This window comes from Rhipicephalus sanguineus, chromosome 1 (assembly GCF_013339695.2).
Source record: "Rhipicephalus sanguineus isolate Rsan-2018 chromosome 1, BIME_Rsan_1.4, whole genome shotgun sequence".
Classification (NCBI taxonomy): Eukaryota; Metazoa; Arthropoda; class Arachnida; order Ixodida; family Ixodidae; genus Rhipicephalus; species Rhipicephalus sanguineus.
In genome coordinates this window covers 92,734,734-92,749,773 of record NC_051176.1, presented here as the reverse complement: position 1 = coordinate 92,749,773, position 15,040 = coordinate 92,734,734, and the positions used below count along the sequence as shown (strand labels likewise).

At 47.2% G+C, this 15,040-nt stretch overlaps 1 protein-coding gene across 3 annotated transcripts in view; it reads left to right on the top strand.

Annotated features, from left to right (window-relative positions):
• The window catches only part of LOC119394118 (uncharacterized), a 34,319-nt gene extending 21,115 nt beyond the window's left edge, over positions 1-13,204 (top strand). For 2 of the 3 annotated variants that reach the window (XM_037661388.2, XM_037661369.2), the window contains 3 exons: positions 142-266; positions 4,658-4,809; positions 12,900-13,204. In XM_037661388.2, coding sequence (XP_037517316.2) covers positions 142-266; positions 4,658-4,809; positions 12,900-13,188 — 566 coding nt within the window. In that variant the 3' untranslated portion in view covers positions 13,189-13,204. The remainder of the gene's footprint in view (positions 1-141; positions 267-4,657; positions 4,810-12,899) is intronic. The other variant, XM_037661379.2, reaches the window with a different exon arrangement.
• Positions 13,205-15,040: the final 1,836 nt, after the last annotated feature.

Here is a 15,040-nt window from a genome sequence, read left to right as displayed (position 1 = left end):
CACCCTCGTCGCACTCGCTACCTGCCGTGCCCGTGCGTTCGCATCTGCGCTTGTCCCCGTCTTCTTGTTGTCCGTGTTGTCTACCGCGCAGTATACTTCGATCCATATCCCATCTTGAAGGCTCGTATGTAATACACGCAGTGTCCGTGGCGTCCGTGGTGATCCCGGTGATCGTCGTTGCGATGTCCTTCTGCTGCCTCCTGACACTGACGAGAAGTCCCCTGCGGAACGTGGTGCCCTCTACGGAGTCAGTCCCCTATGTGCAGGTGCGAATTCATTATATGGACACCATTATGTCAACGCTGCAGGCTAGATAATCGCAGGCACTGTCCCATTTGTCCGTTGCGGTACAGGTACCAAGAAGCACATTTCGCTGAACTATGGCGCCTTTATGCTCTGCGAAGTTATCGTAACAGTACCAGCGCCGTGTTATGCCCGGATGTGTAGTAAAGGTGGTGGTGGTAAGCAGGGATGCCGCTGAGTGGATTTGAAAAGTAGCCAAACTCAAGCAAGAAGAAGGCAAAGAAGACATGTCACTTAATTTTATCGCCAAATTTGTAGCCAAATTGAACAGAAGCGATATTATGAGTATAATTTTTATTGAATAAGTACCAATTTGAATAAGGGAGGCCTTAAAAATGAGAACAGTTTTTCCCTCTTGCTTGATCTTCAAGCCACAAATGAGTTGCAGATAAAAGAATAAATTATAATAAATTCAGAGCGCCATGCGTATAATTTATGTGGAATAAGAGATGGAGTTCTTGCCAGATACAAAGTAAGTTTGGAGCATTCGAGCCAGCAAGTCAGGGTGAACATTTAACGTTGAGACAGTTTTTCCTTGAAGCCGCCGATCGAATTTGACAAGTGCAACTTACATATTGCCTGTCGAGCTCCAGATAGTCAAATCTGGTTGGAGATGGACAGTCCAGGCTTCATTTTGTCGCGGATCTCTGATTTTGTCGAGTGCACAAGAGAACACGCTCTGCGCATCAGAATTAGAAACTTGCGCGTAGCATCAATATTAATGGCGGCATATGTCGGCAAAAAATGTGAAACTCACTCAGACTCACTCATATTTTGCCCTTAGGGCTCACTCGGACTCAGACTCACCAGAATTTTGAAGGGTCAAGGCACGCCTATGATCAATAAATATTGAGCTGGCGTATGAGCGCTGGTGCGTGTAGAAGTGCAATATCAAAGTGAGCCGTCATAAGGCTGATATAGTAATGCCGAAGTTTAGTTATCAGCGGGCAGCATGCGCAGCGTGCTAGTTACACGTTTCCCTGCAAGCACGTAACTTCGCCACTTCGTGCTTGCAGGCGCCCCGTGCGTTGCGTTGGTAGGCCTCGATGAGCACCAGCTTGCTAGTGCACTCTCTTTTTACTTTTTTTTTCTTAGAGTGTGGGGAAGGACGCGTGCGCGCATCGGCTATGACAGAACACCTGTGAAAATAGCGTGTTTGATCTGCAAATAATACGGAAAATGGCTACTTAACGCGCCAAAACAGAAGTTAGAAGTAGCCAGAAATTAGCCATGGCGCCAACCTGAAATTTTTGTCGCCAGACGGGGTCGTAAAGTAGCCAATTTGGCGCAAAGTAACCACGAACGGCAACCCTGGTGGTAAGTGATGACAGGTGACTTGAGGTGATTGTACGATGTTGTTGACGTCCGTATTTTTATTGCGATAGCAATTATATGGACAGTCTCGGCTGAATTTTGCCGTCGCCGTCGCCGTCATGCACCGTATATGTATAAGTATGTATATATATATAAAAGCCCCAAAGAAAAATAATTCAGAAAAATGCTCCCGAAGCGCGGAATCGAACCAGGGACCTCTTGCTCCGCAGCGAGTGGCGCTAGCCACTACGCCACGAAACGCAGATCCTCCACGTAGGTAACGGCGAGCGTTATATACACACCATTTACCGCTGCAGGACTCGGAGACGGCTGCGCTTATAAGCGTTTCTTCATTACCAGCGAGATGGCGTTAGGAGAACGACGGGCGCATTTAAAAGTCGTCGGCGAGCTCGCTCGCTTCTTCTTATTGCGCAGGGAGAACCTTGCCCTTCCGCTGTCTGCTCGCGTGGTTTTCTGGTGGTGAGGGGAAGAGGGTTGTTTCAAGCTTTCACCGTGGTATCCGCGCTCATGTTACGGAGCGTACGGAAGTCACTCGATCTCAAGGGACGCCGCTAAACGAACAAACAGACGATGAGCGCGAACTATCAAGTGTCACAGCTCGACACTTGAAGCACGCTAGTTTTCTTCGCTGCTTCGGTCGCCTTTGCAACAGGAGCGCTGTTCAAACTGAGAATATCCATTGGCGAGCCTCACTTCGTATAGCATTAGTTTCCTGCTATCGCATTCATTGCTTCGCCCTTGCGGCGAAACTGTGACTTTTTTATTGCGATAGCAATTATATGGACAGTCTCGGCTGGATTTTGCCGTCGCCGTCGCCGTCGCCGCCGTCATGCACCGTATATGTATAAGTGTGTATATATATATAAAGGCCCCAAAGAAAAATAACTCAGAAAAATGCTTCCGAAGCGCGGAATCGAACCAGGGACTTCTTGCTCCGCAGCGAGCGGCGCTATCCACTACGCCACGAAACGCAGATCCTCCACGTAGCTAACGGCGAGCGTTTATATACACACCATTTAGCGCTGGACGGACTCAGAGACAGAAGGCGATAATAAGCGTTTCTTCATTACCAGCGAGGTGGCGCTAGGAGCCCGACGGGCGCATTTAAAAGTCGTCGGCGAGCTCGCTCGCTCCTTATATTTGCGCATGGATTTTTTACAACGAATTACAGCTAAAGCTGTTACGAGATCACTACCGCCGATTTTGTTGCTGTAGTTCTCTGCCGCCGCCGGTGTCCGTTACCGCTATAGCGCGAAATAAGAAAAAAACGTGAAAATAAGAAAATACAGGATTGGATGTGATTTGAACCGGGGCCTTCTACGTGGCAGTCCAGTATTCTACAGAGCCACGCCGGTGCTTGAAACTCCTTCGCAAAAAGACCCTATAAAGGCGTCATGTCGCTCCTGGAATCGCGTTGACATATGTAGTATAGCGTGCGTCACACAATGCGAATTGCGCAACGAGTGGGTCGTTGAGTGCTTGCAAGACATTACAAAGGGCTAAGCCATAATTCTTATCGCCATCAGCCTCAGCATCAATAAAGTGCACATGCCTTACAGATGTGTAGCGGCTACCACGCTTCTCCACAGAATGACGAATAATATATGGCATAGCGGGTGCTTCCCTGCTTCACATAAAATTGATTTATGGAGTAGTGGGTACCTTGCAAGTGTACTTGTATTAGTTGTCCCAAGAGAGTTTACAACAGGCTTCAGAAAGGCCGCTCTTCAAGCTTTCGCTGTGACTGTGCTGCGTGCATGTTCTGCGCAGGCCTGGCGATTTTAACGCGATAGCGTTAAAGAGCTCGTTTCGTAGAAATTCCGGCGTCGGTGGCGGTGTCGGCGTCGTTGGTTATGAGCGAAAAATTAGCGTTGTCCGTGAGCGAAAAATTGAGAAAGATGCAAATAAAATAAATAATAAAAATCGAAGCCAAGCGTGGCATGCAGACGTTCTACCACAGAGCCACGCCATTGCTTTTTTATTTCTTTAATGCATGGACATACTGCCTGTAATTATGGCCAACTGCGCACATCATAATTCGTCATATTAGAATAACCTTAACATCCGCAACACCCATACTGTTCCAGACAGAAGGCGGCATTATTGCTTGAAACTGTTTCGGAAAAAAAAAAACATACGAACGTCATGTAGTGCGAGGACTCTCCTTCACGCATGTAATGTTGCGTGGCAGAAGCGTAGAATCGCGCCTGGCGTCGAAACATGTGAACTGCGCAATGAGTGGGCGTTTTAAAGGCCCACCCATTGCAAAGCGCTCAGACATATATAATCACCATGAGCAAGAACTTGGTCAAAGTGCAAAGTGAGCAGCTGCATAGGTTCGCGTGTTGCCTTACGGACGCGTAGTGGGCCCTTCGCCTGATTCGCAAAAGGAAGAATTATGGCGTAGTGGGCACTCCGCAACTGTACTTGCAGTAGTCATTCTAGGATAGTTTGAAATTACTAGTGTTGCGCACACAAACGTTATTTTCCTTGCGGCACGATTGAGGCATCCATCGATAACCGAAGCGAGGCTAGCAGTTGAGAAGGTGATGCACACGGGGCCCGATTGCGCTATCGCGTTCTCCTCTTCGAAGGCGAAGCTCAAGCGTCCGCCAAGTTGTTGTTTGTTGTTGTTGTTGTTGTTGTGTTGTTGTTGTTGTTGTTGAAATGCATATAGGGAGAGGTTGGTGCTAAGTGTGGCGCCGGCTATACTCCTTTTCTCGTGCATAATACTTGCCGTCGCAAAGTAGTGTACAAGAACAAAATTATACAAATGCGCATAGAATACTCACGCACTTAGTCCCAGTTCTTCAATCTTGGACGAGTTTGTACTATACGTCTATGAAACTTCGCCCCCTCCCCCTAATGGAGAACTCTGCGCACTTCTATGGTGGCAATAAAAAGACGCTAGAGTGCAACTGCTTTTCGGGTTCGACTGGTTCTGCTTTCCACGCGTCATTAAATTGCTCGTCTTAGTCGAAGTTCGCGAGTCGCTGTTTCAACACTTGCGTTTCTGCAGGACGGCAAGAGGGAGGACATCACCCTGCGTCCGTACAAATGGGTCTACCGCGACACCGACCGTAGCTTGTCGTCTCGCGAACTTCCCCTACACGGCAGGAGGCCGCAGTCCACGAACGACGACAGCATTCGCTATCCCCCGCCGAGGCAAGTGCGCATAAAGCTGACAGTAGTGTCCTGTTCACGTGAATGTCTCTCTATGTAGCGTTCGTACATTAGCTTTCTGAAGCAAAATGAACCTGGGTAGAGGTCCAGTCTCATCGTCGACTGGAGCTAAGAGACGACCAGGGCATGCACGACCAATATATATATATATACTATATATATATATATATATATATATATATAATATATATATATATATATATATATATATATACACAGACACACACAGGGTGTCCCAGCTATCACGCAGCACGATTTAAAAAAAGAGGAACGGCGTTACGCGAAGCAAACCTACTGAATATTGTTCCTAGTACACAGGAGTAGCCACTGCTATTTTTTTCGTTAATGAGGTTTAATTAATTAGTCATAATTATATTTGTAACTCGACAAGTACACACCTAATTGTCAAAATGTCAATGAGGCGTATGTAGGCATGTTCAAATGGCATCTAACTGCGCTACTTTCAACAACGCGTTAATTGCGCGCTCATTTTTTCCGCTTGATCAAGAAAGCCCGCGAAATATGAAAAGTGGCACGTGACTAGACTGTTGCGCGCGTCGGGAACCAGCGCACTCAAACAGGCTCCCTATGAGGTAGACAGTATCAAGAAAAAAATGCAGAAAGAAAAAAAAACGCATCGCCCTATCTGCCACTCCCCGGCCTAAGAAACGCACCGCTTGGTTTTACAGAGTCAGGCCGTAATCAGAACATTTGCCGCGTTATCAATGAGAACAGTCGGCCGTGAGATATGGATTGCGGCGTACTATCGAACGGAATCCCAGCGCAATTGCACGCATATCGTTGGCGCCCGACCTGTACCCTTGCCAAAATGCGGAACGCTGTCTCTCGCAACGGACAACAGGCAAAGCGGTTGTTTGCAGTAATACCCCTGACACACGGGCACTCTAAAGTCCTTTAGACTAGGGGACATCTTCCGGAAAGGCGTTCAAGCGCAGTGACACACGACAAAGGAGTAACTCCTTTCTGGCAAAGGTTCTTTTCCGAAAAGCAGATCCCGCATCTACTTTTCGGGCAGTAAGGGAGTACTCTCGCACACAGTGTGCAGAGCTGATCAATAGAAGAAAGCGTGTCACAACGCTAGGTTGCCGCGTGATTTCTTCCCCTAGAGAAATTGTGTTCATTTCCAGTAGTGAAGCGATTTGTTAAACAGTAAATGTTTACAGTAGCTATACTCTCGCACGCCCGCATCACGTCACAGGCGCCGCCACGTTGGTGTTGACAGTGGCACAGTGCGGGCTGTCGCCGGTTGTCAAACCCACACGTTGTGTGTCGTCGCGCGCGTCACGCTTATATTCCTTGTGTTTACAGTAACTAAACTCTCGCACGCCCGCATCACGTCACTGGCGCCGGCACGTTGGTGTCTAATGTGTGTTGTCATCACTGTGCCTGCAAAACCCGATCTGCAAGGTCAACTCGCTTATCGAGGAACACGCGACTCCACGCTACCTGCGAGTGCGCTGCAAGAGACGCTCATCGGCGTGCTTGCCATACGCGGTCCACGTCCCACAAGAACGCTTAGCGAGAAGCGAGTCGGGTGTGCGCTGGCTTCGGTCGCCTCTGTTGTATGCATTTGTTCGCTCTTGTAATGTGAAGGCGCGTCTCTGCGCTCTTTTGTAAAGACTCTGGCGAGTAGTCGTTTGACTTTCGCCTGCGCTGCGTTAATCTAACCATCAAGAAATCCGAGAGAAACAAGCGTCAGGATTACCGCAACTCTTCCTTTATCGCTATCGCTAATTACTCCGCTAATCCATCACGTTATCACAGTTGTGTGACTAACGCTATGAATAAAACGCGGCACGCCGGCACACGACACAAACGTGAGAAAGGACGGCAAGAACGTGGGTACCAAAACACCGACTGTTCATAGTTGCAAAACCAATCGAGGTCGCTGCTAAAATGCAAAAAAAAAGAAAAAAATATACGAACGTGAGCAATATTATAAGCCGTCAAACATTAAAAACAAACGTTTTCGAGTTCTGGTAGCGCTAAAAGTGATCTACATGCGTAGGTTTTTTAAAAATACATCGCTCGCAGAAGAAGCGCCATTTATTTTCAGCGTTCTTCTGAGGAACCACCTGAAGCACTAGTCCGGTGCCGTGTGTCATCGGCGCAACTCCTTTCTGAAAATGGTCCCTTTGGGCGACAAAAGTGGTTTACTTCAAAGCACTTTACTTTTGCCCGTGTGTCAGGGGCATAAGCTTATTTGAGGGCGCTGGTTTCCTTTGCGGGTGGGAGCGTAGTCACGTGTTATTTTTCATATTTCGCGGGCTTTCTTTATCAGCCGGAAAAAATGAGCCCGTAATTAGTACGCTGTTAAATATTGCGCAGTTAGATGTCCTTTGAACATGCCTACATACACCTCATTGACATTTTGACAATTAGGTGAGTACCTGTCGAGTTACAAATATAGTTATGACTAATTGATTAAACCTCATTAACGAAAAAAATAGCAGTGGCTACTCCACTGTACTAGGAGCAATATTCTCTACGTTTGCTTCGCGTAACGCCGTTCCTCTTTTTTTTAAATCGTGCTGCGTGATAGCTGGGACACCCTGTATATATATAATGACCCAGCTATCTTTAGCCAAGGGTTAAAAATATACAATATTAGAGGCAGGCGGATTGAAATCAGTTGCAAATTGCTGACAGCCACATTGCGCACTACACACAGTTTTTTGTTTATTCGTTAATTTAATTAGGATTATTTAACTAAATTGATAAATATTGACTTTAGGCAAGAAATACGACTTGCAAAGTTCGAGAGCGTCTTCAGAAAGCGTCTTCACTGCATTATTTGCGACAAAGAAAGTCTCACGTATACCATTTTTTCCAAGCTGCAAAGAAAGCCCGCGAAATACAAAAAATGTTGCAGTGGCTTAGCTCGGCTCTGCCAGGATAACGTAGCGTTAGCAAAGGTTCAGCTGATTGTTCTTAGCTTTCCTGATTGTCTAGGATTAGCTTGATTATCATGCTTACTGCTGCTCTAATGACACACACATGGTATACACATTATGTGGCACATGTATATTTATTTTGCCAGGCAACTACTTCGGGTTCCGAAGCTTCTCAGTTTTTCTGCGCCGTTGAGTAGCATTTGCGCTCTCATTTTCCATGGCTAAACCACACTGGCAAACGCCAGTCAGAGGCGCTATCAAGCGGCTTCAGCGCAGTGTCAGACGGCGACTGCACAGCGAAGGCGAATAGCTGCGCGCGCGCCGGCGCCAGTACGTCTACCTCGGCTACGACGTCACTCCTCTGGAAAGCGCAGACCGGCGGCAGCGGCGGAGTGCTCAGGAGGTGCCGGCTCGGTTGCGCCAGCTGTGTGACATCACTGATCCTCGCGCATGCGCATGCAGCGCGGCTCTTGAGGAGCCACGTGAAACTGGCTCGGCTAGGCCAGCGTAGCTAACGCTACAAAAAGAACCACGTGACCAGCGCATTCACGCGCAGCGAAGGTGCCGCTCTCAGCCGTGGTTTCAGCGAACGAAATTAGCTGCGGCCGCGACTCGCCGACTCCGTTGCAGCGGTAGGGCGATAAGTTGGCGGTGTTTTTTTTTTTTTTTTTTTTTGGCCCGCGTCAGCCAGTTGGCGCACCTGACGGTGCAAGTTGCAGTGAGCGCGGGCCAAGAAACCACCGTTAACTTATCGGCCTACCGCTGCAACGGAGCCGGCGAGTCGCGGCCGCAGCAGATTTCGTTAGCTCAAACCTCGGCTGAGAGCAGCATGTTCGCTGCGCGCGAATGCTCTAGTCACGTGGGTTTCTTGTTTTTTTTTTGTATTTCGCGGGCTTATTTTGCAGCTTGAAAAACTGGTATACGTGACACTTTCCTTATCGCAAATAACGCATTGGAGGTTTCTGAAGACGCTCTCGAACTTTGCAAGTCGCATTTCTTGCCTAAAGTCAATATTTGTCAATTTAGTTAAATAATCCTAATTAACAAATTAATTTATTACAAAACAAAAATTGTCTGTAGTGCGCAAGGTCAGTGTCAGCAATTTGCAACTAATTTCACTCGCCTGCATCTAATATTGTATTTTTTTAACCCTTGGCTAAAAATAGTTGGGACATCCAGCTATTTATATATATAAATAGCTGGGTATATATATATATATATATATATATATATATATATAATATATATATATATATATATATATATTCAATTTCGATCCACTTTTGTATGAGCGCCGGGTAACAGCTTGAATATGGGTCCTCAAGTCCTGCACGGTAATCAACGCATGTTTAATACAAGCCTTGCAGCGTTAGGCATAGTAACGGCTAAGTCTTTTCCTTGTGGAAATAAATAAACGTTGAAATTTACACTATTTATTGCTAAGCTGTAGGAGATTACATACTTCTGTTAGACATTGCTTCATGTTCTCTGGTGTTGGGTTTGTTTTATGTACGTACATACGTGCTTGCACGACGTGTAATACGTTGACTCCCTTGAGCGAAAGATTTTTTTTTCGAGGGGTCGTTTCTTCGTTAGACACAACCAAATTAATCCAACAGGCAGTTGGGCCAAGGAAAGCACAGGGGACATTAATTGTTGTCCTTAACTGTATTGTAGTAATTATGATGCCAATTGAAATGAAGTGACGCAAAATCACCTTTTCCTTCGGTGGTTTCCGAAATCACAACCTTCGAGTACCATGGTAAAAATATAAAACAGCCCTTTTTCAAACAAGACGAAAAAAGAAGAGCGCTGTTTTATATTTTTACCATGTAATCTAACCAACTCGCCCAATCTGTGTGTCTTCGAGTACGACCGATGCGAAGGTTTACTGGTCAGCTGCCACCTCGTGCAAAGGTGGCGTGCCACGTGACGTCCTCTGGCAAAAAGGTGTCCCATATTCGCCGCCTTGGCTAACACTCCCAGGTATTACACGTACACAAATATCCAATGAAGTCGACGGGGAAGCGCCTTCCGTCGTAGCTCAATTGGTAGAGCATCGGACGCGTCATTAGAAGGTTGTGGGTTCGGATTTCACAGACGGAAAAGTGTGATTTTTCGTCCACTTTACGTCATAATCTTACCCGTTTGATTAATCACCAGAGGGATTGATCTTACCCATTTATCGTGGCTTTCGCGCCTGCTCTGTTGTCGCCAGAAGTCAAGATAAATGGGTAAGATTAATCGTTGAGGCCAAGAAAATCATCGAAGAAGGCGATAAGTGTGTTAGCGTGGCTTCAATTTCACTATCTAAAGAGATTTTACTTGAATGCGACTACGCATTGATGATTTGTGACAGCGCGTGGTGCATACATATACTGTGCTCATTTCGTAATAAACATTGTTGGAAGTGGCGCTCCGTGTGCGTGTACTCTCCCTTTTGTGCGTCGTCGTCGTCGCGCCTTACTCTTCAAATAATGCTGAACCAACACGCCCAGACTGTCATTCTTACTAACCAGATGGCTCTCACGCGGCTCGTCACAGCATATGAGAAGTCGAATATTCTTACACCCGACCACACCCCCTACTGTAGTTCCGGCAAACCAGTAAGACTTGCTCTTAAAGGGACACTAAAGAGCAAAGCGATTTTTCTCATATTAGTAAAGTACTCTTTCACGATGCCGAAAAACACCCCGCTTGCTGCGAGAAGACGCTTAGTAAGAGAGAAAACACGCAAAAACAAAATGTGGGTGGCGACGCCACCTTGATGTTTCCGCACCATTCGCCGTGACGTCACATCGTTTGACGGCACCTACTAGGGACTACGTAGTTCCTAATCAGTAAAAATGAACTACGTTGTCCTCTGAGGGGGCCATAGACTTAACATGCCAAGTTTGAGGTGATTTTGTTGAGCCAATGGCGCCAAAATACGACAAATACATTTTGAAATCCGTGACGTCACGCGGAGAGATTTCGGCGCGAAATTAAAAAATGAAACTTTGAACTTGATTTTCTCCTCTATTACTAAACCTATGATGGCGAAATTAACGACATTAGATTTGTCAGAGCACAATTTATCGATCTAAACCGATTCATTGTTTCTGTTTAGTGTCCCTTTAAACATATAAGAGAATGACAGCGATTTGGTGGACGCACACAAGATGAAGCGCGAGGCGTTACAGGCGACGGTAGTAGAGTTGCAGGAGCGTAGCGAGATGCAGCTGTCCAGGATGCTGCATGAGGTGCTGGCCGAAGCACCTCGGACGACGAACACATTGAGTTGTGTGGAGGCGGCGCACACGTTATCACAACATATTACCACAAGGTTATCAGCCGCGAGCCGTACACCAGAACGCGTGAGCCTTGCACTGCGCTGTCTCCCTCTCTCGACCCTAAAGTTGCAAAGCTTCAACTTGGGCTAGCTGGCAGGACATTCTAATGTAGTTGCGCTGAGTAAACTGCACAGACTGAGAGCGAACAGGACAAGTAAGGTAAGTGGCGCACTGCTTGTCCTGTTCTCGTTGTCGTTAGTTCTCTGTGCCTTTCGCTTAGCGCAACTACACTAAAGTTGCAAGTGGTATAAAGACTGTAGAGAAGGCCACAAAGAGCGCGCAGTCTTTCGTTTACGACCACCAATGCTTCCGTGCGAGGACGGGTATCAAAAAGGCGGAACGCCCGTCGTCTCAATCAAAAATACCACGACTTCGAAAACAGCAGGCAGGCACCTTGGCCCCTGTGAATGTCGGAAAATCGGTGCTAAGTTTTCAGTGCTCTGAGAAGCCATGTTGCATCGTTGCAACTTTACAGCAGGCATGCGTTAAAATACTTAACTTTGACGTGTTCGCGTTTAAAGTAGAGAAAGGTAGTTTCCCTGTTGCTGCATAGTTGCGTTCCCCGATTCGTACACGGAATATAATCGACCGTAGCGATCTCTATGTATTTGCTTTTCTTACTGGGCGGCGGCTGCATTTTCGATGGAGGCGAAAATGTTTGAGGCCCGTGTACTTAAATTTAGGTGCACGTTAAAGAACCCCAGATGGTCAAAATTTCCGGAGCCCTCCACTACGGCGTCTCTCATAATCATATCGTGGTTTTGGGACATTAAACCCCAGATATTATTATTATGCTTTCTTACTGTGTCCCTACGATGTTGTACATGTATCGGAAAAGCTTGACGAATTCCGCAGTTTTTCGTTTGGGCTATGCGTAAACTGGTACTTAATTTCCACCAAGCGAAAAACCAATTTATTTTCTTTGTTTCTTCGCAGCGTACGAACTGTCAAATCGCCTTGCCGGTTGGAGGCCGCTTCATACTCTCTCGTTTACGCAGGAACATCGGATTTGGGCCATAGCGGCTTTCGAAGCGGCGCCCTCCCAGGTGCAACTCCCGTAAAGGGTGCTTCGCCGTTTAATTTTATTTTGTGAGGAAAAGCAACTGTGCTCCGCAAGCAGGCAAAGCAAGTTCATCAGCGGACATGTTTCTACGCTTGAGCCGTGCCTCCAACTAGGACTGCAGAAATAGCACCTTTTCCTCTCCGCTAACCTCTCCTCCTCCTCATCCTTCACATGTTTCTGCAGTCGTTGGAATACGTATGAAGCAATGGGGCAACAAAACACCTACAGAAGCAGGAAGCTTCCCCCGTTGCAATCTTTTAAGCGCTTATTTCAAACACGCGTTTTCGCTCTTCCGCATGCGGTGGGCCTTCAAAATATTATCTTTTTGTCTTTGTGAACCCCCTAAGTGGACCCTGAAGACATCGTTTGCTGACCTTATTCATTACACCCCCTATGTATTGAGTGGCATAGCAGCGGATATATTTGGTAATACCATAAGCCGATCTCTGCACTGGCTCCTCGTGACTTCACATAATTTACTATCATGCATAGACAATTTAGTGGCTTCGTAATGAAGGTAAGATCGCGTTGCATCGAAACGAACGGTGGGTACATGTAGTTTTCATTCAATTTTGCATTGTATTCTTTAATCTGCTTTCTATACTTCGATACATATGACTTAATTGCTTATCCGTTTTCATCCCCCCCCCCTCTCCTTTTCATTCTCATTCCTGGTGTGTCACCTTTTAAATATACTGCAGTGATCAACGCGGACAACTTTTCGCACGCGCTTTACATCTCGCGTCATGGTGTTTCCCCTCATTGCAGGTTTACTTTCAAACGCTGCTCGGGGGCGTGCGTCGAAAACTTATCCCGGCCTGGGCCCTCGCACACCGACGGTGACCGGTCGCGCACCAGCCAAACCAGTGGGTCACGTGTGGGGCGGACCGCCACTGCCGACGCTTCGACCGGATGCTCCACCGATGACTTCGACGAGGACTACGTCCTGGACAGCTTCGTCAGCGATTCGTTTGACGAGAGCGTGTGCGCTGCCGTCGCTGATCATCCCCCACAACCCCGCTGCACTGGCGCCAGCCTCGCCAAGAACGCTCGGTGAGCTCCGTTCATGCACCGTGTTTAATTGTGGACTTTAACGTCCCGGGACATCAGTGGGTTATGAGGGACGCCGTAGTTGAAATAATCTGGATTAACTTTTAAACGCATGTCATTCTTTAATGTGCATCTATATTGGGGTATATACGAGCATGTGGCTCTAGGACAGTCAGCTCACTTCCCTAGCAGGCTTACGTATCCAGCCGATCGGGGCGGTGCGGCGGTGTCCGAGGCAACGCCGAATGGATAAAAAAAAACAATAACGAAGTACGGTATTCGAGTTCTTCTACGTGCACCCTACTCGTTGGTGCACAAGGTCCTTCCGAGATTTTTCGTCCGAATATTTGTTCCAAGGCACGGACAACTTTAAGCGCCATAAAACGCGTTTAGTATTGACCGTATGCGAGCTAGCCCATGAGCTTTGCTGTTCAGAAAAAAAAAAAAAATGCTGGAAATGTATATGTCACGGTGTTTCTGGGACAGTCTACGTGAACTACACGAATAGCTGGACAGACGTAGGGGCGGTGCGCACCGGACTGTTTAGACGACGCCTACCGATAACACGCGGTTTGGTGAAATAGGCTACATTTGAGCACGCATCATTGGCGGCCGCACATGTTCGAAGTTTGGGGTATCTTCTCAAACCGCGCGTTACCGGTAGACACCACCCTCTCAGTCCGAAACGCGCCGCTGCAGCGCATATTTAGACAAGCGTGTTGGGCTCTGTACGTTATCATGTAACGCAGCAAAAGGAGCTCATGCTGCCTCTATAACAGAGGTGAATAGACTATCGAATGCGTCGTAATCTGCAGAATCGTAGCACGAACTGGCAGTGAGGAGGACACACATCGCTGTCTCATTATTTGTTTTCAACGCTGTGCAGTCAGCTAAATAAGAATGGCGATGTGGGCGAGTTGGTTTGCGTTAATGGTGAAGATTCGCAGCAACGCGAAGCAGTCAGCTATGCCACATCAAGAAACCGTGGCATCATTTACTTTTGAGTAAAAGCGCACGTTTAGTCAACTTTTCCATAAGAGTTCAGGTTAAAGGGGCCCTGCAACACTTTTTTGCATATTCAGAAAACGCTGCCGATCGGTAGTCGAGGCTCCTGAGAACACGTGAGCCAAACATTATAGCGCAGCACACGGCCTGGAATTTAAAATTAATTCTCAGCCAGCTAGAAATAACTCGCTCTTCTCTAGACAAATGATGTCATACGCACAAATGACCGCGCCATAAACACAGTCCACGGCCATTGGCTGATTTGAGCATCGTGAGCTGCATAGTTACCGCGGCCGCCGCGGGATGCCGTGACGTGCCGGCGAGCTCGCTCGCGATCACGCCGAAAGTAAGCCGCACGTTCGAATAAGAAGGTCATGACGCGCGCTGACGAACGGACGCACCTTCTTGCCCCCTTATCATCCCCCCGTGAGGCAATAAACTCCTTCAATGAAGTCATTCCATTATTACTTGGAAAAGTGTTGCAGGGCCCCTTTAATAGGTCGGCAACCTGTCAAGAATTACGCCTTATACTTGGACTATACTCTTTTTCGATAACGCAACTTTTGAGTTTCGGCCTGTAGCCTTTTCGTAATGTCGACTCTCTCGACTTTCCTCCTTTCCTGCTTTTATTACAAAGCTAACCGACGGCTTTTTCTCTTTTTTATTCGTTTTCCAGCACCACTGGAGAGAGCAGGGCAACCGGTGTCAGAGGTAAGAAATGATACTGTGAAACTGCGGCCTCACGCTTTTAAAGTTTAAAGGAAATTGGGACCGACGGCTGAACTGCACGCTTTTTTTCCCCCTAAGATTGCCGCACATGATGTTCATGATGCTAGGGACGTCTCAGTATTTAC